This window comes from Manis pentadactyla, chromosome 4 (genome assembly GCF_030020395.1).
Source record: "Manis pentadactyla isolate mManPen7 chromosome 4, mManPen7.hap1, whole genome shotgun sequence".
Classification (NCBI taxonomy): domain Eukaryota; kingdom Metazoa; phylum Chordata; class Mammalia; order Pholidota; family Manidae; genus Manis; species Manis pentadactyla.
In genome coordinates this window covers 59,723,464-59,748,518 of record NC_080022.1, presented here as the reverse complement: position 1 = coordinate 59,748,518, position 25,055 = coordinate 59,723,464, and the positions used below count along the sequence as shown (strand labels likewise).

Here is a 25,055-nt window from a genome sequence, read left to right as displayed (position 1 = left end):
ATCTCACTCCCCAACTTCAAGCTCTATTATAAAGCCATAGTAATCAAGAAAATTTGGTACTGGCACAAGAACAGAGCCACAGACCAATGGAACAGACTAGACAATCCAGACATTAACCCAGACATATATGGTCAATTAATATTTGATAAAGGAGCCATGGACATACAATGGGGAAATGACAGTCTCTTCAACAGATGGTGCTGGCAAAACTGGACAGCTACATGTAGGAGAATGAAACTGGACCATTGTCTAACCCCATATACAAAAGTAAACTCAAAATGGATCAAAGACCTGAATGTAAGTCACGAAACCATTAAACTCTTGGAAAAAAACATAAGCAAAAACCTCTTAGACATAAACATGAGTGACCTCTTCTTGAACATATCTTCCCGGGCAAGGAAAACAACAGCAAAAATGAACAAGTGGGACTATATTAAGCTGAAAAGCTTCTGTACAGCAAAAGACAACATCAATAGAACAAAAAGGAACCCTACAGTATGGGAGAATATATTTGAAAATGACACATCCGATAAAGGCTTGACATCCAGAATATATAAAGAGCTCACACGCCTCAACAAACAAAAAACAAATAACCCAATTAAAAAATGGGCAGAGGAACTGAACAGACAGTTCTCCAAAAAAGAAATGCAGATGGTCAACAGACACATGAAAAGATGCTCCACATCACTAATTATCAGAGAAATACAAATTAAAACTACAATGAGGTATCACCTCACACCAGTAAGGATGGCTGCCATCCAAAAGACAAACAACAACAAGTGTTGGCGAGGCTGTGGAGAAAGGGGAACCCTCCTACACTGCTGGTGGGAATGTAAACTAGTTCAACCATTGTGGAAAGCAGTATGGAGGTACATCAAAATGCTCAAAACAGACATACCATTTGACCCAGGAATTCCACTCCTAGGAATCTACCCTAAGAATGCAGAAATCAATTTTGAGAAAGACAGATGCACCCCTATGTTTATCGCAGCACTATTTACAATAGCCAAGAATTGGAAGCAACCTTAATGTCCATCAATAGATGAATGGATAAAGAAGATGTGGTACATATACACAATGGAATACTACTCAGTCATAAGAAGAGGGCAAATCCTACCATTTGCAGCAATATGGATGGAGCTGGAGGGTATTATGCTCAGTGAAACAAGCCAAGTGGAGAAAGAAATACCAAATGATCTCACTCATCTGTGGAGTATAAGAACAAAGGAAAAACTGAAGGAACAAAACAGCAGCAGAAACACAGAACTCAAGAATGGACTAACAGGTACCAAAGGGAAAGGGACTGGGGAGGGTGGGTGGGTAGGGAAGGATAAGGGATGCGGAGAAAAAGGGGGATATTAAGATTAGCATGCATAGGGGGGTGGGAGAAAGGGGAGGGCTGTACAACACAGAGAGGACAAGTAGTGATTCTACAACATTTTGCTACGCTGATGGGCAGTGACTGTAAAGGGTATATAGGGGGGACCTGGTATAGGGGTGAGCCTAGTAAACAAAGTATTCGTCATATAAGTGTAGATTAATGATTTAAAAAAAAAAAAGCAGTTCCTATGTGGTGACCTCCAGTGAGTTCTACACAATGATATAAAGGCATATAAAAGTGTAGGCAAAGGGTCTGTTTGTGTTTATACAGAGGATCAAAGCCTAATTTCGCTACCCTGAAAATGAACTAAGATACGATATGAAAAAGAACTTCCAACATCAGCACTCTCGGGAAGACTCATGCCAGAAGATGATCATCAAAAACCCCAACATAGATCCACGCACTGCTACAGCTGTAGATGCACTCATCCCACCAGTTCCCGGACTTGCCATGGGAATGAAGAAGGAGATATCTAAGGTGGCCTGTGCATACAGTAAAACAACAAATTTGACTGGATCTATACTGTTGGAACTCAACCAAGAATTAGGAGAAGTGCAAATTGTAGTGCTCCAAAATCTTACAACTACAGACTATTTACTGTTAAAAGAACATATGGGTTGTGAACAGTCCCCAGGAATGGATTATTTTAATTTGTCTGATTTCTCTCAGACTGTTCAAGTTCAGTTGGACGATATCCACCACATCATGGATAAGTTTTCACAAATGCCTAAGGTGCCTAACTGGTTTTCTTGGTTTCACTGGAGATGGCTGGTAATTACAGGTATGCTTTGGTTATGTAACTATATTCCTATTATGTTAATGTGTGTGCGCAATTTAATTAGTAGCTTAAAACCTATACATGCTGAGGTTACTCTACAAGAAGATATGTCAAAGAAATAATCAATCTTCCCAGGTTTTCTTCCGCCTGCTACTTCTATAGCTTTTCTTCTTCCTTCCTAATTACAACCCTTAAATAGAATTCGTGCCACATAACGAGTTTACCGAGTATCATAATTCTTCCAAGTGGTAAAGACAGCTCAAGACAAATGCTGGGCATAGAAGCCACAGGGCATAAATATGCAAAGAAGTAAAAAACTAACCTTTTCAAACAATAAGGCTTCTCTCTCACTTACCAACTTTACATTTCCCTGTATGGCCCCGGAAGATGACTGGTTAGCCAGAGACGGGTAAGATTCCTCAAGGGAGGAACAACCGAAGACAGGCACAGTCGCAGGGGGGTCATCAGGTGAGAAATTGGGGATCAACAGAGGTGAGGCTTAGAACCTCACCCCCCCTGTTCTGAGAGAAATCTTCTGCATACGTGAATGTTTTATTGCCCGTGTCTAGCTTGGATTAACACATAGTCTACAGGCACACACCTGATCATCTACATTTGCTCTCTTACAACACTAAACTATGTTTTCTACCTTTATCCTGTATCTACCTACCACTTCAGCATTTTATTAAAAATAATAATAATAAAGAGAGAAATGTGGTATCCACATATAAATCAAGTATAAAAATCAAATTAATATTCATATTTGAACTGACTGTTTATAGTTCATAATGCATGAGCAAAACCGAAAGTTTCTGTGATGACTACCCTTGTAAGGTTCGCCATGTAACTTATTCACTATGTAAGAATTTGTTCTCCATGTAAGAACTTGTTCGTTATGCTTCAGAAGATTGGAGACTGATGAAAATTAGGCTTGGGGTGGATTAATGATTGTGCATTGAGCATTGACCCCCCTATACAGAATTTTATTGTTGTTAACAACCATTTGATCAATAAATATGAGAGAGGCCCTCACACACACTATATATATATATATATATATATATATATATATATATATACACACACACACACACTTCCAATTGTAAAATAAATAAGTAACCGGGATGTAATGTATAGCATAAGGAATATAGTCAAAATATTGTAACAACTTGGTATGGTGATAGCTGGTACCTAGAATTATCATGTATATAAATGTTGAATCACTGTGTCGTACACCTGAAACTAATGTAATACTGTGTGTCAACTACCCTTCAATTAAAAATAATTATCTAAAAATAAATAAATAAATAATGTTGTGGGTAAAATTGTAACATCTCCAGAATATCTCGCCTGGCTTTAGTACATCTGCATGTCAGTAGCCGTTCAGAGGTGGAGAGAAGTATGGCTTTAGTGCATTTGCATCATTCCTCAAGGGTGGAGAGAAGTTAATCTCCATATCAGTGGGTAATTACCTGGGCAAGGAGGGCTTATCTGTACCCAAGAGGTGAGGGGAGGGTCAGTTTTGCTTCTGCTGGAGCTGGAAAGAGAGAAGGGCCTGGAATGCAGTTTGTATGCAATAAACGGATTTTAATCTTTAAAAAAAAAAGATCTGGTAGTGCTGTATTGAGGCAATATGATACCTGCCTATTAAGAATAAGCACATGTGTTGTTTCTTCTGCTTTAAACTATTAAATTGCTTTGCTGGCTCTGTAGGCTTTGGCTAACAAAATCAAATTTATGTTGTGATATCTGACAGCAAAATTCTTAGCTCTTACATACAAACACTATAAGTCATGAACAATACCTCCTACTTCCAGTTTTATTTTTATTATACATTTTTATGAATAAAAAATGGTCTTTGATTAATTTCAAGTTTACTTTGTGTATGGAGTTAGACAATAATCTAGTTTCATTATCTTACATGTAGCTGTCCAGTTTTCCCAGCACCAGTTGTTGAAGAGGCTGTCTTTTCCCCACTGTATATTCATGGCTCCATTATCATATATTAATTGACCATATATGTCTGGTTTATATCTGAGCTCTCTATTCTGTTCCATTGATTTGTGGGTCTGTTCTTGTGCCAGTACCAAATTGTTTTGATTACTCTAGCTTTGTAGTAAAGCTTAAAGTTAGGGAATGTAATCCTCCCCACCCCAGTTTTGTTCTTCTTTCTCAGGATTGCTTTGACTATTCGGGGTCTTTTGTGGTTCCATATAAGTTTTAGGATTATTTGTTCTAGTTTATTAAAAAATCTCATTGGTATTTTTATAGGGATTGCACTGAATTTGTAAACTGCTTTGGGCAGGATGGCCATTTTAACAATATTGATTCTTCCTATCCATGATCATGAGATAGATTTCCATTTATTGGTGTCTTCAGTTTCTTTCAGCAGTGTCTTATAGTCTTCAGAGTACAGGTTTTTCACCTCCTGAGTTAGGTTTATTCTTAGGTATTTTATTCTTTTTAATGCAATTGTACATGGAATTGTTTTCTTGACTTCTCTTTCTGCTAGTTTGTTGCTTGTATAACAGATTTCTGTATATTGATTTTGTACCCTGCAACTTTGCTGAATCCAGTTATTAGTTCTAATAGTTTTTAATGGCATCTTTAAGGTATTCTCTATATAGTATCATGTCATCTGCAAACAGTGACAGTTTAACTTCTTCCTTACCAATTTGGATGCCTTTCATTTCTTTTTCTTGTCTGATCATCATGTCTAGGACTTCTAGCACTATGTCAGCAAGAGTGGACATCCTTGTCCTGTTCCTGATCTTAGAGGAAAAGCCATTCAGCTTTTTTGCCATTGAATATGATTTTCAGTTCTGAGTTTTTGTATATGGTCTTTATTATGCTGAGTTACATACCTTCTATACCCATTTAGTTGAGACTTTTTATCATGAATGTATATTGAATTTTGTCAAATACTTTTGTAGCATCTATTGAGTTGATCATATGGTTTTTATCCTTCCTTTTGTTAATGTGTTGTATCATATTGACTGATTTGAGGATATTGAACCATTCTTTCATTCCTGGAATAAATCTCACAAGGTCATAGTGGATGATATTTTTATGTTATTTTTGAATTTTATTGTGAATATTTTTTTCACAATTTTTATCTATGTTCAGTAGGGATATTGATTGGTCTATAATTTTTCTTATTTTTGTAGGGTCTTTGGTTTTGGTATTAGAGTGAGTCTGGCCTCATAAAATAAGTGTTGAAGCATTCCCTCCTCTTCTATTTCTTGGAGTACTTTAAGAAGGATGGGTGTTAGTGCTTCTTTAAATATTTGGTAGAATTCACCTGTGAAGCCATCTGGTAATGGATTTTTGTTTGTTAGGAGTTTTTTTTTATTACTGATTCAATTTTATTACTGGTCATCAGTCTGTTCAGATTTTCTGTTTTTTTTTCTGGGTCAGTTTTAGAAGACTGTACATTTGTAGATATTTGTCCATTTCTTCTAGTTTGCCCAATTTATTGGCATGTAAGTTTTCATAGAATTATCTTATAATTATTTGAATTTCATTGGTGTCAGTTGTAACTTCTCTATTTTCATTTCTTATTTTTTTCATTTGTGTCCTCTTTTTCTCTTTATAAGCTTGGTAGGTGTTTGTCTATTTTGTTTATCTTCTCAAAGAACCAGCTTTTGTCTTAATTGATTTTTCTATTGTTTTCTTCTCTATTTCATTTATTTCTACTTTGCTCTTTATTATGGCCTTCCTCCTATTAACTTTGGGTTTTGTTTGTTTTATCTACAGTTCCTTTAGTTGTGAATTTAGATTGTTTATTTGGATTGTCCTTATTTCTTCAGATAGGCTTGTGTTGCTGTGTAACTTCCCTTTTAGAACCCCTTTTGTTGCCTCTCACTTATTTTCAACCACTCTGTTTCTGTTTCCATTCATTTCCATATATTGTATGATATCTTCATTATTATCCATTGATTATTAGAAGCATGTTGTTTAGCCTACATGCTTTGTTTGTTTCTTTGTTTTGGGTTGTCTTCACTTAATTTGTTTCTAGTTTCATACCATCTACAGCTCTACATTGTTGTATAAAATGATGCTTGATACATTTTAGTCTTCTTGAATTTATTGAGACTTTTTTTGTGTCCTAATATATGATCTTCTAGAGAATGTTCCATGTGCACTTGAGAAGAATATATATTCTGCTGCTTTTGGATGGAATGTTCTGTATATATTTGTTAAGTCCATCTAATCTAATGTGCCACTCAATACCATTGTTTCCTTATTTATTTTATGCTTGGATGTTCTATTCATTGATATAAGTGGGGTGTAAAAAATCTCCTAATATTGTGTTGCTATTTCTCCCTTTAAATTTGTTAGTATTTGCTTTGTATATGTAGGTGCTCCTGTGTTGTGTGCATAGACACTTAAAAGTGTTATATCCTCCTGTTGGACTGATCCATTTATCAATATGTAATGTTTGTCTCTTGTTACTTTCTTTGTTTTGAAGTCTATTTTGTCTGGTATAAATATTGCTATACCTGCTTTTTTCTTCCTATTATTTACATGAAATATCTTTTTCCATCCCTTCACTTTCAGCCTACATATGTCTTTATGTCTAAAGTGAGTCTCTTGAAGGCATACAGATGGGTCTTGTTTCTCTATCTGTTCAGCCACCCTATGTCTTTTGATTGGTGTAATTATTCCATTTACATTAAAGTAATTATTGATAAGTATGTACTTATTGCCATTTTATTAATCATTTTCTGGTTGTTTTTGTAGTTCCTCTCTGTTCTTTTCTTCTCTTGTTCTTTACAACAACATTTGTTCACTTCATGTCTCTGTGTCACAATTTGGTAATTCCACAATATTTCAAACTTTTTCATTATTATTATATTTGTTTTGGTGATCTGTGATTGGGTATTATGACTCAATGAAAGCTCAGGTGATGGTCAAAATTTTTTCAGTAATAGAGCAACCTTTATTAAGGTAAGTACTTTTAATAATGTTTATTCAGATATAATGCTACTGTACACTTAGTAGACTACAGTATAGTGTAAACATAACTTTTCATCGTAAACACTGGGTAGCCAAAAAACTTCATTTGACTCTATTGTAATATTTGCTTTATTGCAATGGTCTGGAACCAAACCTGCAACATCTGAACTATGCCTGTATTTATGGTGACATGGTTAATAATTTTTAAAGAAGAAAATTAATCTACGTTTTCTAATGAAATGTCACATGTTCTGCTTTCTGTTATGAGTGATATAGTCAACAAATGTATATAGAGCCGTACTAAACATGTAATAAGATGTAGTCATTTGTATTACAAAACTTAGAGTATATAGGAAAAATAAATATTTTAAAGTTGCTAGTAATTAAATAAATAATAGCAAGTATGTATGTGCCATATAACATGAGTGCAAGCTTTTTGTTTTGCTTTTTTGGAAGTGCATAACTTTACTAGACTGAGCAGTGAAGAATCAGGAAAGGTTTTCCTGAGGAGAGATTGGTTAAGCAGAGACCTAAAGGATGAGAAGAAGTTATCTGGTGAATTAAAGGATAAAATGCTCTAAGCAGCACAAAGATCAACTGTGTTAGAAAAAATTAGGCCATAAGGACCTTATCTAAGCTGATACATATATAGTACATATATATATATATATATATATATATATATATATATATACACACGCACACACATTTATACACATATACACACACAATATATATGACATAATGATAGAGTTTATGATCTCCTATAGTGACATGAGAACTGAACTGGTCATTGTTCTTAATGCCTCTTGAGTGGCTTCTTCATTTTCACTTCTGATTCCAATTGAACATCATGTTAGGACAGAAGTACCAGTACTTGAATATAACCTCTTACCACGGAAATAATATTTATCTAAACAAACCTCCCTGGCATGCCTAAACCTGTGCATTATAAAAACAGTTAATTTTTCTTAAAATTCCTATGAGGTGTCACACAGAGCTCTAAGCGTGTTACTTGCATTAACCCACTTAATCCTCACAACAACAATATGAGGTATGTTTTATTATTATTCTTATACATCACAGATTAGTAAACTAAAGGTTAAATACCTTGTATAAGATCTCATAACTAATAAATGGCAGGGCTAAGATTTGAAGCCAGGTAGACTAGTTCTGGAATCCACATCTCTAACCACTCAGTATGATACAGTCAATAGAAGAAATACTTGCATGATACCAAATATGCTAGTGAATAACAAGCTGACAGGAAATAATTACAATCATAAATGTAAATGAACCATTCAAAGGGTATTTTAAACACTCATTTGCAGAGTACCATCTAGTAATAAATGGCTATGAGAACCTAACAAACTATATTCCTGCAGGGTGACCTTGAAAAGTGGGATGACTGTTTCTGAGCAAGGGTTTTGGAAAATGCAAAGCACGTGCAATCATTGGCACATCATCTGAGTATGAGCATTCCAAGATTAATAACTGTTATGCAGGGGCTCCTAGAAGAGGTTTCAGAATTGGGAGGTAAAACTCACAGGATCTGGTGACTGATGGATGTATGGAACAAGACAAAAGGCATTGTCTAAGTTAGTGCTAAGGTTTTTGGTTTGAGACATGGTGATGATCAGAGAACTCAAGATTTGGAACACAGGAGTTACAGGTATGGCAGGAAAGTTAAGTTTGTTTATGGTGTGTTGACTTTGAGATGCCTGTGAGACATCCCAGTGGAGATGTCCAGTTGAATATGTGTCTAAGACTCAAGATATAGATATGGGCTAGATTAATTAGGGACTTGTAGATATATAGATAGATATTAGTGAAATGCAAATGAGTGAACAAGTTCCCTGAAAGAGCATCCTGACTGATGAAAAAACGAGGTCATCGGATAGAAACAATATTTGAAGGATGGGAGGCTGTGAAGGATTTTGAAAAAGTAAAAAGAAAAGGCCAGAGTGGTGAGAGGAAAGCTAGTGAAGGATAATGTCCCTGAAATTAAGGGAGAGAGATTTGTTTTGTCAAATATTTTTCTGAAACATATGAGTACTTTGTAGAAATATAATATCGTTGCTAACAATTTTTATGTGTGATATAAGGTATGTTTGCCTGCCTTATCAGACCATAAATTCAAATCTAATATTGTTTAATGGTTAATACGGAACCTTTTTCTGACCAGGTTATGATCAGAAATCAATATGAGAGAGCTATTATAAAGCATAGCTACATCCTATTTTTCGGCTTTCTCTTTGACAGTGGTGATAGCAGAGGCCTCATTGAAAGCCTGTGGGATTTCTTTAGATCTCCATTTTTTGAGAAAACTCTATCTATGCCTGGAAGAAACTATGCACAAAAATACCCACAAACACCCTATTGTTTAGATTACAGGCAGTAGTTATCTTTTTTCTTCAGAATTGTATTTAAAGTTTTTGTTAGTCTTTATAATCTTAAAAGGGATCTATGATAAGTTTACAGAATCTATTTTCACTTCTGCCATCACCTGTCGCTTCAGGATGTCAGCAAGGATGACATTTTTTTTTAAAGTTCTTTCCCTTCCTCACAACTCTGGAAGAGAAGCGGCAGCATCTTTGAATATAAGCATTTACTTTAGTTCAGATACCTCAGGACTCCAACAGAGAAGTGGCAGCATCTTCGAATACAAGTTTATTTACTTTAGTTTAGATTCTCTGTTCTCTATCCTTATAGGACTTCAGTAATTCACTAATCATGTATGCATTTATTTAGTCGATAAATATTTACCTAGTATATAATGTTTCTGGCATTATGTTAGAGCTAAGGACAAAGAGATAAAACAATAAGAGCTGTCACTGCACTGATGGAGGTTGGTAAAGCCTGTGGCCAAAAGAGGCCTGTCCTATCCCAATGGGTTTATATCTCTCAGATACTTGTAAATGATACCTGAAGAGATAAAAAATATTACAGAATGTTTTTAAACACATCTATATTTATAAAGAGTTCACTAGGACAGTACATATCCCTCCTAAACATTGTAAAGTTTTGGCTTCAGTGATGGTCCTCCCTATATCCCTTCATCCTTGGTCTTTCCTCTCCACTTTGGGGGATAAATTGAGTTATATTGCATGAACTGAAATGTTCCTCTTTGCATTTCAATGTACTAATCCCAAATCCTCTTGCTAGAGGAGTAGAGGGAATATAGGAAGATCCAGACAAGTGTCAAAAGACAGGATTGATTTCCTAGGATCCAAAACTAAGGTAAAGAATTATACTTAGGAAAACAGAGGACAGCAGAATCCAAAGAGGCAGTCAAAGCAGACCGACAACAGTGATAATAGACAGAAAATAGTGATAGATAGACAATCATAAGATCCAGAGTATATATCCTGGGTAAAACAACTCTAAATTCCAAATCTAGAATTTAAGTATGGTAAGATCAGACTGAGAACACAGCCAAGATGAGTCAGGATGGAAACAGCTATTTGTGTAGAAACAAGAGAATACTCAGAGCACACCTTTTGGGAGAGCAGGTCCATGATGAATGGAAGTGTTAGGGTGGCTTAAAGTACCTGGAATCCAGTGGGGAAAATAAGATGCTGATCATATGTTTATGCTTTGTTGTTCCTTAGTGTCTTTATATTAGTGTTATATTATTGGTGGCTAGTGTTGGCAACACATACACAGGCTCTATAGGCATTAATTTATGCAATCCATAAACATTTACTGGTAATTCTGGTAGTTATTAAGAAGGACATTGTTCCATGGTGTGGTTGGCGAGGGATCCCTAAACATGGCTATGTAGATTGTACAGTGAATTCCAGGAATAAAATTTAAGAAACATAGCTGGGGCTCTCTGGAGTTGAGTGATGTAGTGGTCCTAATACAGGTGATGTTGCATCTTGTATTGCTGCCAATCTTTCAGTCTGCCATTTAGAAGAGAAAGAAAAAGAATGCCTGCTTCTTTAAGTTCTGAAGCCTATTGTTTTCCTACTTTATATACTTTTCGATTCTTGATAGACATACAAATCTACTATGTTCTTCCTTTAAAAGAGGTACTTCCCATTTCTGCGATGTTTAAACAGCAAAAACAACGCATGCATTCATACACACTATTTTTAGTGATTGACTAAAGAATTAGATAATAGTTGATTATTCAAATAGGTTAGAAGATTTACTTGTCATCAAAAGCATGCATTTTGAAGGACACTTTCTTAAAATTATGTCATTACACAAAAATAGGAATATTCATGTAACATTTAATATTGAAAAAAAGTTAGGCCCCGGTTTTTTACAAAGTCCATGATATGATGCCTTTTCACTTGCAACTGACTTCGTGTTATACTAACCAACTAGGTTATTTAATTCTGAAGTAGTATATCAATTTTCCCCATATTTTAATTTCCATTTAATATTCTCCTTTATAATTCAAGTTATACTGTAAAAATTATTGGATGTAAATAAGGATTTTTGTCTCTATTTTAGTAGTTTAACAGATACATTTAAACCTAGATAATCTTCTTTGTAAGGGTAAAAATAAGATGAAAAGAAGGAAACAATAGAAAATCAGTATTATATTAGTGTATTGGAGTCAGATAAGGGCATTAAGTTGAGTTAAGAAAATGAATATAAAATCAGATTTTAAGAATATGGATTTGAAGATAACTGCTGTTTTTGTAAGCTTACTTCTATGTACCTGAAACAGTACATCACCCAACTATGATCACAGAGACAAAACTCCCCCCTATGTACAATTTGTGATCAGCCAGATAAATGGAGAAACAACTTAATCATATATATTCTAAACATACCAGCTTCCAATTAACAAAGTCATAGATACCTGGAGAGCAGATAGTGCAGCAACTGATAATAGGCCCAGACAAGGAAACCCACAGCAAAATAAAAATTTTTTAATTGCTATACATTTTAAATTTGAAGCACTGTAACTAAATTTCATTTTGTTTTATTCATGTAAAATTGAATCTTCTTACTAGTTTTCTAACTTCTACATCATTACAAAAGTTTGGCAAGAGAGTAAGATGAAAACAAAAGTAAGGTTGACTTTAAAAAAAAGATCATTGTTTCGTTTTCTAACTCCCTTTGGTAAGCATTAAAATGTGATTATTTTAAAGACCTGTGCAAAGAGCGAGAAGGGTCCCTCTTGAAAATCACGTAGACCCATTCTTCCTTTGCCGTATCTCTGATAATTGGGATCCATCCTGCCCAATGATTCTTTGCTTTCAAATAAATAAAAATTCCATTATTTCAGAAAGGAGTCTTTTCTTTTCCAAATCTTATTCATTTGGGGATATTCTTTCATCTGTGATTATGTCTTTATATGTTTAATCTACTGCTATTTTTAGTCAAATAGAATGTTTTCTTCTGGAGTATTTAAAAAACAAAGATAATTAGTTTTTTTTTTTACAACCACTTAATTCTTAATTTGAGAATCACAGCTCTTTTCTGAGGTTTACTGGGTGAGTTATATTTAGTACATACAGTGTTCCTCCCTTAGAAACATTAATAATTTTGGAAATTGAAATAGGGCAGTGGCTTGGCATATCTCTTAGACTCTAATCAAGCCATCTGGCTTGAAACCTTGAGAATGAGTGAGATTTCCTTGAAAGAAAACATTTAGTTAGGTTAAGTGTCAAGTTGCCAGCTTACATTGTATAAAAGTCAATATGTACCAAGTCATATTAGTGAGTTTCATCTACAATGCTAGGAAGTTGTTGAACTCAATTACAGAAATGTACAGAGCTCTATTTGATGTGTGACGAGATTAGGAGACCACAATCAATTAAAAAGAACACATGTATTTCCTGTACTGGGGAAACAGCTGTTAAGAGTATCCCTTGTTCAGTTTCTGTTTTTTTCTCTGACTTTTCCTCTGAACATAGAACAAAGGGTTTAATAATTCCCCAGTTTCATTTGGAACTGTTTTGTCAGCTCTCTCTAATAGGAAGAAGACATGAGATTGTTGTTTCACTTGAATGAAGCCTCAGGCGGCTACAATTAAACATGCTGTATTTTTTTCTTGTAGCAAAACCATTTGAAAATGGACAATATTTGGACATTTATGGAATTACCAGGGATCAGGCTGGAGAATATGAATGCAGTGCAGAAAATGATGTGTCATTCCCAGATGTGAAAAAAGTCAAACTTGTCGTAAACTGTAAGTCCTGTCACCTTTTATCAGCATAACTTCAGAGAAAAGATAAAACATCTGAAAAATACCATCTGAAATTTGTGTTGCTGGTTTTCTAAGAGGTGGTCTATTGATAAAGACTACCTCTTGACAGTGAAAATGTATATATGTTAGAATGTTGATTGAATAGTTTTATGTAAGATTGTCTTTAGTAATTCCACAATTCAGTTTGATGTATAGATAGAATGTTTCTAATATCACCATAGTCCTTGGCCTTCTAAACTAGGACATCCTTATCTCCAAAGCACTATAGACATGGTATATTCTTCATTGTCACGGGTTTTACCTGGAGTGTATTCTGACTAAATTTAAGCGTGAAACTCTCAGTCAAACATCATGGAAATTAAGTATGCTGGGCTGTACACAAAGAGAAGAGCTATTGCCGTCATGCTCCTTTACTTAGATATTGAATTTTGTTTAGTTTGGAAAATATTGAGAAAAGGAAGAATTTTTTCGTGAGCATGATTATTAGGAAGTTGAAGTACCAAGATGCCTGCCGAACTATCAATGCTATTGTGTCACACCCTTCCTCTAAATGAATCCCAAACACGGATGTCAGACTTTTTTTTTCATTAATATCCTATTTTTAATCTTGTGATCTCAATTACTATGACGGCAATAGTCTGTGCTTTTCAAAAATACCCCCTTAGTCTTCTGAAAATTTTCACTTTGTTTAACTCATTCAAATAAAACACTTAAAGGAAAATAGTATTTGACCAATGTTTATAAGCTTCAGCTTCTGATTATTTTTCATTCCATTTATACATCTTTCTATACATGTCCATTGCTAATAATGCATACATATTATTATACCATAGATGAGAAGAAATTGTTCCAAATACATCCCCAAATGCTAAAACTAAGCAGTTTTTTTCACATAAATATAAATCTTTCAGTTTCATGGGCCAAAAATTAACTGTCAAAACATTCTTGGCAGTTGAGTGTCTGCCAGGGCAAAACACTGCCATCAACTAATATTTGTCAGTGACTAATCTGTATATTTGGAGTTGAACTACCTCTGTGAGATTGAGTAAATGTGCATAACACTTATCAAAGGCAATTTCTGGAGCAGAGTTTTTCATATAATGTTCTGCAGACAAAGTTTAGCAGATTCACTCAAAAAGCTCATTAAACATGGAAAATTTCTGGGCCTCACATCAGCCCTACTGAGTAACAATGTTTGGGATATATAGCCTGGAGATCTGCATTTATAATAAATACTGGTGCTCAGGACTCATGTTGCAGAGGGCTACTGCACATCCCTCTAGAACTCTGAACTAAGAGATAGTAAGCAAGAAAAAATTCCTGATCATTTTAGCACTAATTCTCATTATCTGCATGAGTCTACTGATTTAATTGTTGGAGGTCTGAGAAGGGTGATGTGAGCATTATTTCAGTTTTCACTCATTGATCACTTTATTTGGTATCAGAAAGTATTTTATACACAGTTTCCAGTAAAAGAGAATTGCATAATTCTTCCTATGGTCAAACAGTAAGGATATTTTTGGGTGTACTGTGAACTAAGGTTTTATCCCGTAAATCTCTAGCACATATTTGTGCATTGTTTTGCATGTGATACATATTCATTTATGCAAATGTACACTTTATCTTCCAATATAACTAGATGCAAACATGTGGAATAGAATGTACCAATTAGTATAACTTAGTACAATTGTATTAAAGCCTGAAATGAGGGGCCACCCAGGAGAGGTAGGAGGAGGAGAGGAGGAGGTCTCTAGGGAAATGACCAGTGTTCTTAGGCTATTCACAAGGTTTTCTCCAAAACTTCCGACAAATTAGGCAGACACGTCATATTTGTCAAGAAGAAATTTCAGATGATGGACAAGTAGACATCACCTTAAACAAAGAGAAGTTCTGGCATTTGGAGTGAGAGTGGAATAAGGATGTTATCATGGGACCTGAAGAAAAATAAGTGTTATTTGAATTCATAATTATCACCTTAGCTTTTATTTTTGGCTCCATTTTTAATGCCCCTACTTTTACTTTCCATCTACCTCATCTTTCATATCTGCTTAAAATTTAGGGTATAGAGTTCTCTATTTTATATCTCTTTACAAGCTGATTAACACCTATTTGGAACAAAGCATATAAAAATACACATTATTATCTTCTAAATAAAGTGCTAGTTCATATGCCATCTCTAAAGTAATAATGAAGTACATCAGTAAATCTACATTTATATATGTATTTATTTACCTATTTACTTATTGTTTACCGAGACTATCAAGATCTTAAAGCCTGGAATACTGGTCGTCAAGGAGTTTACCATCTAGGAAAGGAGAGAGACAAGAGAAACACATAGTTATAAAAGTGTGGCAAGTGTTTGGATAAGCCAATCACAGAGTACTATTCAAGGCTATCAGAAAGGCACCAAGCACAGCCTCGGGGTACCACGGAAAGCTTTTATGAGGCCTTGACCCTGAAAGAGTCTGAAGGATGAAACTGAATTTGACAGATTTATTTTTTAAGGAAATAAAGCAAAGAGGGTTCTTTCAGACAGAAGCAGCAGCATGTGCTTAACCCCATAGGAGTCAGAGGACAGCGCTCTGCTTGATCTGATGACGGCGCGAGCTGACCAAAAAGGAAATAGGAGGGGTGGGTACCACAAGGGAGGAAGGCAGGGCCAGATGAGATGGGGGTACATGAATTTCACAGGCAGAAATATATCCTATGCTTCACAATCAAAGAATAACTTTGAGATGATAGAACTGTTCAGAAACACATCTGAATATTAAAGAAATGTATTTAAATATTTATATCTCATACATCTATGGAATATACTTGGATGATTTCTGTTCTGTCATGGCAAGGATAAAGGAAAAGATTAAAATGATAACAATTTCACATAAAAGAGATACGAGAAGTTAATGAATTTGAAGGGAAATTCCTACAGGTATTGAACACTGAATATTAGAAACATATGGATAATCACCCAGAAAACATATTGTTAAATAAAACATTCTTCTCTGTAGAACAATATAAACATCTAAGAATGAAACCTTTTCTTTTCACCTTGAGAATTCCATGTTATAAAGAGTTCAGATTTAATTCTGTGGTTTATATAATCCCTCAGTTGAAGTATAACTGTTATTAAACATGCAGTTAAGGAATACATTATTTCTTCTATTGAGGGAGGCATAATTGTTCCTTTGTTTTAAATCTTGGACATACACTTCAATTAATGACTAGTGTGCCAAGGCTATTTTTACTTAATGAGGCTATTTTTACTTAATGAGTCTGCTATCCAATTTAACTTAAATGTACTAGACCATACTTTTACATAGGTTTCAAGAGGAGTTTTAGCATTAAGAATCTCTAAGTTATTTTTTACCTTTTTGTTCATAGAAAATAAAAATGCATCTGCAGTTAACCACATGTGCATATTTTTATTATTCCTCTTTTATTTCTAGAAGTGAAAGATGAAACTATTTCCTTGCTTCACTACAAGAGCAGAACTTTTTGTTACATGAGAGTCTGTGTATTTTGTTTTGTTTAAAGTTCTTCCTAGGTTGGCATTTATCACTTCAGAAAATAACAAAGTACTTGGTATAATAGACCACCAGCGAGCAGTAAGAAAGCGATTTCTAACAGGTTGAAAATGCTCTAGGTTGAAAATGATTCTATGCCAAACCGAAGAAAAGTGGTAAAGTCAGGAAAGAAAGAACAAATACATAAGTCACACACTTATGTGTGTGCTTATCTGATGGTATACTCATCTAGATTCATGCTCTAGTAAGATGTCAAAGAGTCAAACTCTGAAAACTATAGGGTGGCTTCTACTGGATGTAGTTTTCAAACTGATCTTGAAAATTCAAACCTTGTACATAGAGTTTGTAAGCCTGTATTTATCTAAGTCCAACTTTATCGGCATTATTTCCTCTGTGAGAATGTTTATCAAGCAAGAAATTTATGGAATTGAATTCTTTTTAAGCAAATACTTGAGAAGCATTCATAGAATGGGAACAACACTGAATTAGCCTTCTTGGATCTTGTCCATATCACTAAGATTCAATTTAACAGATTTATCAAATATTCTTATATCTGCTATTGTACATATTTGTGTTTTGTGCACTTGTACATACATATGTGAAGGGAGTGAAAGGGGAATGATTGGAGGAAAGTATGATAGGAATAGTATAAAATAAAGGCAGTGTGTAGAAGAGGTGCAGTAGATAAATTTGGAACCAAAGGACCAACTATGGGAAAACCTTTGTACATTCGCGCTGACTTTGCCTGCCCCCTGCCCCTTCTGTCTAAGTGTTCATTCCCTCTTTCTCACCATCAGGCTGTTACCACTCTGTCATTGTCTTTTCTCTTTTTGGTTTCCTCCCCTCTTCCTCTGATTTTTACACACATATAAGTACTAAACCACTTTTTGAAAGGGAGGTATATAATAGGAACTAGCAATGAATTTTATACCATCATCTCGGAAACATTTTAAATATACAAATTCCTGAATAACCCCACTCCCTAATCTGAATTTTTCAGTCTATGTTATATTTACCTGTAAAAAAATTAGTCAAACTTCTTTGAAATTTATTTGATCATTATAATAAACATTTATGTTTGGAGATAATAAGATAATGAGTGTAAGACAGAAAGGCAGAAGATCTGATTTCAATTATTAACTTAATTGCTTAACTAACTGTACAACTTTTCACAAAGAACTTAAACTTCTAGACATTTATGAATTCTCCTGTTTGTAAAAGGAGGGAATCATCTCCAGGGTATCCCCAAATTCTGAGATTCTGATGTGTTCCTCTGATCCAAGTCTCAAATTTTTTGAGGACTGCTCAGATTCAACTCCCAACAGACAGGAAACAAGGGTTTAAAGCAACTGTTAGCTTCAGTGTCGAATGGTTCTCGATAATCATTGTTTTGCTCTGTGAATTATTTGAGAAGTTATGAAGGATGATCATTTTGTTCTCTCATGCACTGTTGGCAAATTTAGGCAATTTTTTTTTTTTTTACTTTAAAGTTTTAATTTCATGGACAGAGTAAGTACAACAATGGAGGAATACATTTTAGAGAATTTCAAAGTAAGAATGCTGTTTATGCAATGGAGTGTGATGACAAGTAACAAAAATGTGGTTTGGAATTAGACGTTCATGATTTCTAATCCCAGTTCAGTCATTTATTAATTATAGAGTACTGGAAAAATTAGTTAACCTCTCAAGGGCTCAGCTTCCTTACATAAAAAACTGGAGATCATTACACCTATTTTGAAGATCTGCTCTGACGATAAAGTGTTAAAGTACCTGTAAAACAACAAAGTGACTTGCACAAGGCAAATGACTTTACACACTATTAAGTATTAGTATGGAGCATTCCTCTCTTTGCCCAATTCGTTTGCATTGTCTGCCTTCCTCTATGTCCTGGAGCTCTTTGAAGAGGGAGATTCCTCTTACTCTGTGCTTCAGGCAGTACAGCACAGGGGTTACAAGGAGGGGCTCTGGAACTGGGCACCCTGGCTTTGAATCCTAACTCTGCCACTTACTGCTATGTGAGTGGCATCAAATTACTAAACTTGGTGTGCATCAGTATCTTCAACTATTAAGCAGGAAGTATGAGGATTAACTAAGTTAATACATGAAAAGCCTTAGTGCATATTATTATTACTTCCCAAAAGGAGCACAGTGCCTGGTAATAATATCTGTTGGTGAATAAATAAATAAATATAAAATAAGCACACATGGAATTCTACAGTTGATAGTGATTGTAAAATCACCCAATTCCTTCATATTATGGATGTATGCACTTGGATTCAGATAACTTTGGAAATTGGGTCATAGAGTGCACAGTTGTACTTGGAATGGAATCCTGAAATCCTGATCCTAGGTCTGAGGATATGTCATTATATCAACCTGCCTCCGTGTGAATCAGAAATGGAACTTAATTATTTTCAGTAAACTGTGTAAATTCTGAAGACTGTCAGAAAAACAGTAGTCTGAAGACTAAGGAGACAGGATCGCTGTGTGTAATGAGGGAAAGATTTGAATAACCAGGATATGCACAGGTGCTAGCTGTCAGAATGGCTGACACTGAAATAAAGTGAAGAACCAAGAAAATTAGGATTCTCAGAGAACAGATAAAACAATCACAATAAATAATCCTTGGGAATGATGCTGCATTCAAAACAGGTTTGTTCACGTATTGTCTGAAATAAGAGCTTTTGTTTTATAGTAAATGTGGTGAAGTCTCCATGTCATACAGCCTGCCGGCTTCCTGCTACAAGCAAAGTTAACAGCAATGCAAAAAAACACAAATAAAAATAAAACAAACAAGCAAAAAATGCTCACTGTGCTAGAGACATAAAACTTCTGGTAAAATGAAAAATGATAAAGTTTTGTTTGGAACAGTCTGTGTGTGTTCCATGTTTAAGATTCACTACTCTGCTCTTAGTGCTCTGAGGCCATTATCCTGTTTATCAAAAACTTAAAAGTAGTTTGGTGGCAATTTATAACTTATGTCTACTCCTCAGTTGTTTGAGAATTATAATTAGGAATTTGGATAAAATAAATCATACTTTTGCCCAATCTAAACAAATCACCATTCTGTAGCCTAGAACAGATATTCAGATAATTTCCACATTAAGTACAAACACTAGTGAACATCCACCTGAAGAATAGAGGAGGTATATCAGTAATTAACTGAAGTTTACAAAAGCTGCATTTGTTAATGCTGGTTCATATTTGTGAGCATAATGATTTTACAAAGCCTCTATTTTTCTCTGGGGATGTCAAAAGGACTTTGAAGCTCAGTACAATTCACATGCAGATGGATCTTTGCTAAAGCTTCTCATGAGCTGTTCTGCAAAGCCCAATAGAAAATAAATGAATCTGATGATTTGCTTAGGAGTTAAGTTGCATAACTCTAAAAGTCCAGTGTCTTGATAGAATTTTCTAGATTATCCAATGTGGTAGAAATTCCAAGTTGTATATCAAAATCTATTTTTATCTTCTTTCTGCACCCACTCTTGAACTACAACAGCTAATCTGTTTAGGGGTTACCTTTGGTACTGTGACTCAGTTCCAGTGAACAAAATATGAGCAGAAATGATATGGGCCACTTCCAGACCTGGCTTATAAAAACTTCCAATGCACACTTCCATGCTTGTTTTCCTTTCTGGATAATTGGGATAGTAACCTCCCCTCCTTTTCTTTTTCAAGTAAACCTTTGAAAGCTATATATTGAAGAGAATGGACTTTTAGGGGGGTGAGAATTAACATTCTTTTTGTTGACTCATTGCCTGTTTCAGTGTATTTGTTACCACAGTTTAGCCCCCTCCTTACTAATGCAATCAAGCCTATAAACTCAAACCCTCAGTATAGGGTAAAAAGTTTTGCTTCATATCTTTCTTTAATAATCTCAGAAGCAATGATTAAAAGTTTCCTGAGAAGAGTAAGGAGATGATGGATCTCCCAGTTCTCCAAGGTGAAGCATAGCCAACTGAATTTACATTTGTCGCTTTTTTTATGGTGAAAAAAAAATGGATATCGTGGATATCATGCCTTTGAGGCTTCATATGGTTTTGCTCGAAAATACAATTGGATTCAAAATAGCATCTGGCAATCTAACTCTGACATGAACTTTGCTGACAAAATACAACTTGAAGACATAGAAAAAGGACCAATGGCTGCAAAACCTTCCAAATGTAAAGCCTACCCAATGCCAGTATTCAGAAGGAATTTCAACAAAGTAAAAGGTTTAGAGAGTCAGAATATAAAATCAATGATATTCCTAACTTAACCTGATAGAAAAAATATCCCTGCCTTCCTAAAAGAAAACAGATAACTTTATTTCTTTCCCTGAGCTTCTGCTTCTTCGTGCTAAACTAAACTCTCCCAGATTGTGTCAAAAACAAAACTGGGCAGTCTCCCCTCTGTATTTGGCTACAGCTTTCGAAGGCAGTCAGAGTATTGTTGCCTTGCATTCACTCTTCTTTTATCCATTGGTCTGTTGAATTTCAAGGGATATATTTTTACCGTTTAAAACTTAATATATTGAGAAGTGTACTAGAACCAGAGTATGTTGGGGATAGCTTTCCGTTGGTTCCAGTGTTATTGTATCAAGGATGAGAGGTAGAAAAGGAACTCAAGTCCATCTTGCTGATTGTATATGATTCATCCTGCTAGACACAGGAAGGAAGAAGATAGCTGTTGTGACATAGATACAGTCTGCACTTTGGCCTAAGAAATGCATCCAAGCTGGAGTCAGGAAGACAGTATAAAGTATATACCTGTGTGAGCTGCTCTTTTGTTCCTTCCATTTTGCTTAGCTGTTACACTCCACAAGGGGAACACAGTGTAGCATAGAGAAGACAAGTAGTGACTCTGTGGCATCTTACTACATTGATGAACAGTGACTTCAGTGGGGTGTAGGGGGGATTTGATAATATGAGTGAATGTAGTAACCACAATGCTTTTCATGTGAAACCTTGTAAGAGTGTATATCAATGATACCAATATATACCTGTGTGCTAGAAAGCATCAGTTCAAATCAGAACTCCACACAGTAAGAGATGGAGGGTAGGAGAACTAAATACGCAAATATGTACTAGAACAAGAAAAAAAAGCACATTTAAAAAAATTTGAAGATGAATACATTATTTAAAGGGTTGCCTATAGCAAACTGAACAAAGTGTTAGAAAACATTTTTAACATACTTAATATGAAAAAAGAAGACTTTCCCTCTGCAAAAATGGTATCACAAAACCATATAGAAAGAAGAGGCTGAGATGGAAAGACAAAAGGAAAAAGCAATAAGGTGCCTTATTAAATGACCAACTGTGATGAGAAGAGAGCTGATAATCTGTTATTTCCTACCATCAGCCACCTAGAAGCATAGAAAAACTCCAAATAAGCACCTACAATTTCTAGAAGCTAGATAGGATATGAAAACATGTCACAGCATGGCTAAGCTTGCAGCAAGGAGCCCTGACCAGCTGTTCTCTGAAGATATGGTTGTGGTTTTAACTTATCAACTATGGGAGGTGAGACTCAAAACTGGGCCCCTTTTGGTATAAGAAATCATGTGAGTGACAACTGCCTTTCACAAAGGTGGGACAATGAAAGCACCTACAATTTCTAGAAGCTAGATAGGATATGAAAACATGTCACAGCATGGCTAAGCTTGCAGCAAGGAGCCCTGACCAGCTGTTCTCTGAAGATATGGTTGTGGTTTTAACTTATCAGCTATGGGAGGTGAGCCTCAAAACCTGGGCCCCTTTTGGTATAAGAAATCATGTGAGTGACAACTGCCTTTCACAAAGGTGGGACAATGAAAGCACCTACAATTTCTAGAAGCTAGATAGGATATGAAAACATGTCACAGCATGGCTAAGCTTGCAGCAATAAAAGAAACACAAATTGAAAGTCTGTAAGTAACAATGAATGCTATTCTATGGGGCAAGGAGCCCTGACCAGCTGTTCTCTGAAGGTGTGGTTGTGGTTTTAACTTATCAACCATGGGAGGTGAGACACAAAACCTGGGTCCCTTTTGGTATAAGAAATCATGTGAGTGACAACTGCCTTTCACAAAGGTGGGACAATGAAAGAGTGACATACTTAGGGGTCAAACAGGTCACAAACAAAAATCCTTGCTATGTCTATGCCCAGCTTGACACAGAGTGATGGAGCAAGAGTGGGGAATTGTGGGAAAGAAAATTATTCTCTGAGAATTACCAATCATAAGGTTCACTCACGTAGATTTGGGATTGTATTCATACTCCCTGTAGAGTCTAAGAAATGCCCACAAGAAAATTTAGCTTGAAGTGGTTCTAGGGTGACAGACCCCTTAGAGGCCTGACAGAGGAAAAATAAATATACTCTATTGAGAACATTTTAAAAACTGGCCTAAAAAATTGTCCATAAGAGGTGGTCAAGGAACATGAATTCTCAATCAAGAATCCAGTGCACAAAAGAGAATGCAAGTCACAAGCAGAAAAACAAACTACAAAATAAGATACAAATAATATGAATATTGGAAATACCTCAAATAGAATAGTAAAAAGAAATTAAAATGCTTTAAAAAAATAAAAAACAAATTAAAATATTGTGAAAGAATATGGTGATATTAGAATTGATGAATTTTTTAAAGAAATATCTTAGCAAACTAGAAATATTTAGCTGATGAAGAGCAGCTATAGAAAGCCACAGCAAGTAATGAAACATAAATACATTTCCTTTAAAATCAGCTCAGAGAAGGATGACAACTTTCATTACTTTTCCTAGCCAGGCTAGGACAATAAGACTTGGAAAAAATTTAGAGGTAAAAATATTTGAAAACAAGAATTAAAATTGCAGTTATTCCAAAATAATGTAATCACCTATGTATAAAACTCAGAAGGAGGTACAGAAAAAATAATAGAATAAATGAGTTTATTATGATTAATAAATATAAAAATCAATATACCAAATTAAATTGTATTGATATAAACCAGCAAAAGAGCAAGCCTAACTGAGAAAATACTTAGAATGTAAAAAAAGAGTGTTTTGATGATAAATCTAACAAAATACACATATGAATTATTTAATTATGTTAAAAAAGGCTTAATTACATGGAGAGGTATAATACACTCAGATGTTTTAGAAATGTCATTACCTCAAAACAAAATAAAGATTCATTAGAATTTGAATAAAAATCAAACTTATTTTTTCATGAAAGTTCACAAGCTAATTATAAAATTTATGTTGATAATGTAAGAAAGCTCTAAAGAAAAAAATCAAGTTGGCATTTGGCACTACCAGATATCAAAATGTATTATAACAATATGATAACTAAAAATTATTTAATCAGTGCAACAACAGACAAGTCAAAGCAGAACAGAGAGCCCTGTAACAGATCCATGCATACATAGAATTCTGATACAGTAAAGATAAGAAATGCAGAACAGTAGGGAAAAATAAACTTTCAAACAGATGGTTTGGAAGCAATTAGTTTAAATAAATAAAAAAATAAGAGGAAATGAAAGTCTACCTCACAACATAAACAAAATCAATCCCAGATAAATTGAGGATGTAATTATGAAAGGCAAATCATTAAAAGGCCTCTAAAAGACAATATAGGAAACTCATTTTCTGACCCTTGGTAGCAAAAGTTTCCTTAAACTAAACAGGAAAATAAAACCTATAAAGACAATAACATATATCACATTAAAATTTTATGAAAGAGAGCAAAAAGAAAAGCCACAAACTTAGAAAGGTATTGGAATACATAAAGCAAACAAGGATTAAATATACTGAAAATATAAAGAAAATCAATTTTTAAAAGAATGAAGAAATCCCATAATATATGAAAAGAGACATAGTAGGCATTTCACAGCAGAGGAAAGTTTAGTGGATCATAAACATATCTCATTGTCCAATATCATTTATGTTATTATGGAAACAGAAATTAAAACCATGATTACATATCATTTCACATGAATAGATTAGTGATAATATAAATCTTAAAATATGTTTTTTTGTGAGAATACAGTGCAAAAAAAACTCCCACATATTGTTCAGGAAAATGTAAAGTAAAACAATAACTTAGGAAATCACTTTTTCATCACCTAGTAAAAATTGAACATGTGCATACTCCAAAATCTGGCAGTTTCTTTCTAAGGTATGTTCCCTGCATATGTATACATATCAACTAAAGGCTATGTGTAAGAATATTTGCAGATGCATCTTTTTATAGTAGCAAGAAAACTAAAAACAATCCATTTGTTCACCAACACTAAATTG

The 25,055-nt window shown here is 34.7% G+C and overlaps 1 protein-coding gene across 3 annotated transcripts in view; it reads left to right on the top strand.

Annotated features, from left to right (window-relative positions):
- NEGR1 (neuronal growth regulator 1) overlaps nt 1–25,055 on the top strand; it is a 922,397-nt gene that overhangs the window by 619,720 nt on the left and 277,622 nt on the right. For all 3 annotated transcript variants that reach the window (XM_036890276.2, XM_057500326.1, XM_057500327.1), the window contains exon 4: nt 13,141–13,272. In XM_036890276.2, coding sequence (XP_036746171.2) covers nt 13,141–13,272 — 132 coding nt within the window. The remainder of the gene's footprint in view (nt 1–13,140; nt 13,273–25,055) is intronic.